At 41.7% G+C, this 2,832-nt stretch overlaps 1 protein-coding gene across 1 annotated transcript; it reads right to left on the reverse strand.

Moving 5' to 3' along the window:
* Positions 1-294: 294 nt before the first annotated feature.
* LOC117801740 (olfactory receptor 7A17-like) lies at positions 295-1,227 on the reverse strand. The gene has a single exon (XM_034657174.1). It carries the CDS (start codon positions 1,225-1,227, stop codon positions 295-297), a length of 933 nt encoding a protein of 310 aa, XP_034513065.1.
* Positions 1,228-2,832: the final 1,605 nt, after the last annotated feature.

The following is a 2,832-nucleotide window of genomic DNA, read 5'->3' on the forward strand; positions in this document are numbered from 1 at the left end:
GCCCCATGTAAGATACAGAAATTTTTTGGCATTTGAGATCTAAGTTTGGGGAAAAAATTAGGAATGCATGAAAATGGACAAGGTGGAAAGCAGTCTGGGTATCAGAGCAAAAGCTTAATAAACTGAGTTATTAAATGTATGGAGAAGTTGAATTCAAACAAATGGAAGTTCCAGAAAATATATAGAAGGAGCAACTTCTGTTTCCACAGCCTGATCAGTTAATGGCAGTTCCTGCCTCTGAGGATGTGAGCTCTGAAAACATGGGCAAGTCTTCATTCCCTGGACGATGGGCCCTTATATCACTGGAACCCTAATGATCCTTTTCAGAGCCCTCTTTATGTCTGTGTTCCTCAGGCTGTAGATGAAGGGGTTCAGCATGGGCGTGATCACCGTGTACATCACCGAGGCCACAGCTCTTGCGTGGGAGCTCTGGGTAGCAGCAGAGCTAAGGTACACTCCCAGGACTGTGCAATAAAATAAGGAGACAACGGAGAGGTGAGATGCACAGGTGGAAAATGCTTTATACTTGCCCTGAGCTGATGATATCTTATGTATGGAGGAAACTATCTTAGAGTAGGAATAAAGGATTCCAGCCAGGGGAGCACCACCCAGCAGTACAATTCCAAAAGTCATCATCATGTCATTAAGAAAGGTATCAGAACAGGCATGCCCGACGACCTGTTTGATTTCACAGAAAAAGTGGGGGATTTCCACCTCTGAATGGAAGGACAGCCGCAACACCATTAAGCTTTGTAACAAGGAATTGAGAACACTGATGACCCAGGACACCAAAACCAGTAGACCACAGAGCCGGGGGTTCATGATGACCGTGTAGTGCAGGGGGTGACAGATGGCCACAAAGCGGTCATAGGACATCACGGTCAGGAGAAAGTCATCGCAGTCTCCAAAGATTATGAAGAAGTACATCTGTGTGATGCAGCCTTCATATGATATGACTTTGCTCTGAGTCTGGATGTTCCACAGCATCTTGGGGACGGTGGTGGAGGTGAAACAGATGTCTACAAAGGACAGGTTGGCCAGGAAAAAGTACATGGGGGTGTGGAGGTGGGAGTCAGAGCTGATGGCCATGATGATGAGCAGGTTTCCAAACACAGTGATCAGGTACATGGAGAGGAAAAGCGCAAATATGAGAGGCTGCACTTCTGGATCCTCAGAAAATCTCAGAAGAAGAAACTCTGAAATTCCTGTATCATTGTCTGGTTCCATGTGGTGGAGATGACTACAAGGAAAGAAACACAATAGTGTAAAAGTTTTCAAGTAATTGGGCTTCATTTATTTACTTATTACTCTGTTTTTTCCTGTTTTATGTTTTTCTTTAATGTCAGTTAGCTAAACTAAAGTGTCATATTTGTTTCAAGTGAACAGTATAGTGATTCAACTGCCATACAACTCCCAGTGCTCATCACAAGTGCCCTCTTTAATCCCCATCCCCCATTTCATCCATCCCCCTCCACCTCCCCTCTGGTAACCAAGAGGGTGTTCTCTGTAGGCTGTTTCTTGGTTTGTCTCTTTTTCTCTCTTTTTTTCCCCTCTGTTTATTTGTTGTGTTTCTCATATTCCACGTATGAATGAAATCATATGTCGCTTGCCTTTCTCTAACTGACTTATTTCACTTATTATAATACTCTCTAGCTCCATCCGTGTTATTGCAAATGGCAAGATTTCATTTCATTTTATGAATAATATCCCATATACATCATTCTCCCACATCTTCTTTATCCATTCATATGTTGACTGATACTTGAACTGTTTCCATAGTTTGGCTATTGTAGATAATGCTGCTAAAAACTTTCTGTTTGTGTATCCTTCTGATTTAATATTTTTGTGTTCTTTGGGTAATTACCAAGCAGTGCAATTCCTGGATCATAGGGCAGTTCTTTTTTCTTTCTTTTTTCTTTTTGAGAAACTTCATAGTGTTTTCCAGATGGCTGCCCCAGTTTGCATTCCCACCAACAGGGCAAGAGTGTTCCTCTTTCTCCACATCCTCACCAACAACTGTTGTTTCTTGTGTTGTTGATTTTAGCCATTCTGACAGGTGTGAGGTGATACTGCGTTATAGTCTTGATTACGGGCAAATGGGTGTTATTAGCAGAGTGACATGCTATAATTTATATTTTCTTATCAAGAAAGAAATATAAATATTTTTTACAGATGTGATCCCGTTTAAGGGAAGTGACCTTACATCTCTGATTAAGAATTCCTGTCCCTTCAGCCCTTTCCCTACGAGGGCAGTATTACAGTTTGAAAGAGAAATGCTTTCCTGCTTTTGAGGAATATATGTTGAGTACTGCCATCTTCTAGACAAGGACCATGGGGTTTTGAGATACAAAAGTCCGTACGTCTTTTGTATAAATCCCTAGTAGTGCATTTTCTGGGTTGTAGAGTAGCTCCATTTTTAATGTTTTGTGCAAGTCCATACTATTTTCCAGAGTGGTTGTACTAGTTTGCACTCCCACCAATAATGCAAGAGGATCCCCTTTCTCCACATCCTCGAAATTACCCATGTCATGGGCAATGCTGTCAATTTAAAATAAAATGCATTGTGTTTTTACTTTTTTAAAGATTTTTTTAATGTATTTATTTGTTAGAGAGATAGCACAAGTAGGAAAGCGGAAGCAGAGGGAGAAGCACGCTCCCCACTGAGCAGGGAGCCAGAATTGGGACTTGATCCCAGAACCCTGAGATCATGACCTGAGCCAAAGGCAGATGCTTAACCGACTGAGCCACCCAGGAGTCCCTCACTGTGTGTTTTCATAAAGATTTTATTTTTATTTATTCGACAGAGATAGAGACAGCCAGCGAGAGAGGGAA

Source organism: Ailuropoda melanoleuca, chromosome 4 (assembly GCF_002007445.2).
Source record: "Ailuropoda melanoleuca isolate Jingjing chromosome 4, ASM200744v2, whole genome shotgun sequence".
NCBI classification, from domain to species: domain Eukaryota; kingdom Metazoa; phylum Chordata; class Mammalia; order Carnivora; family Ursidae; genus Ailuropoda; species Ailuropoda melanoleuca.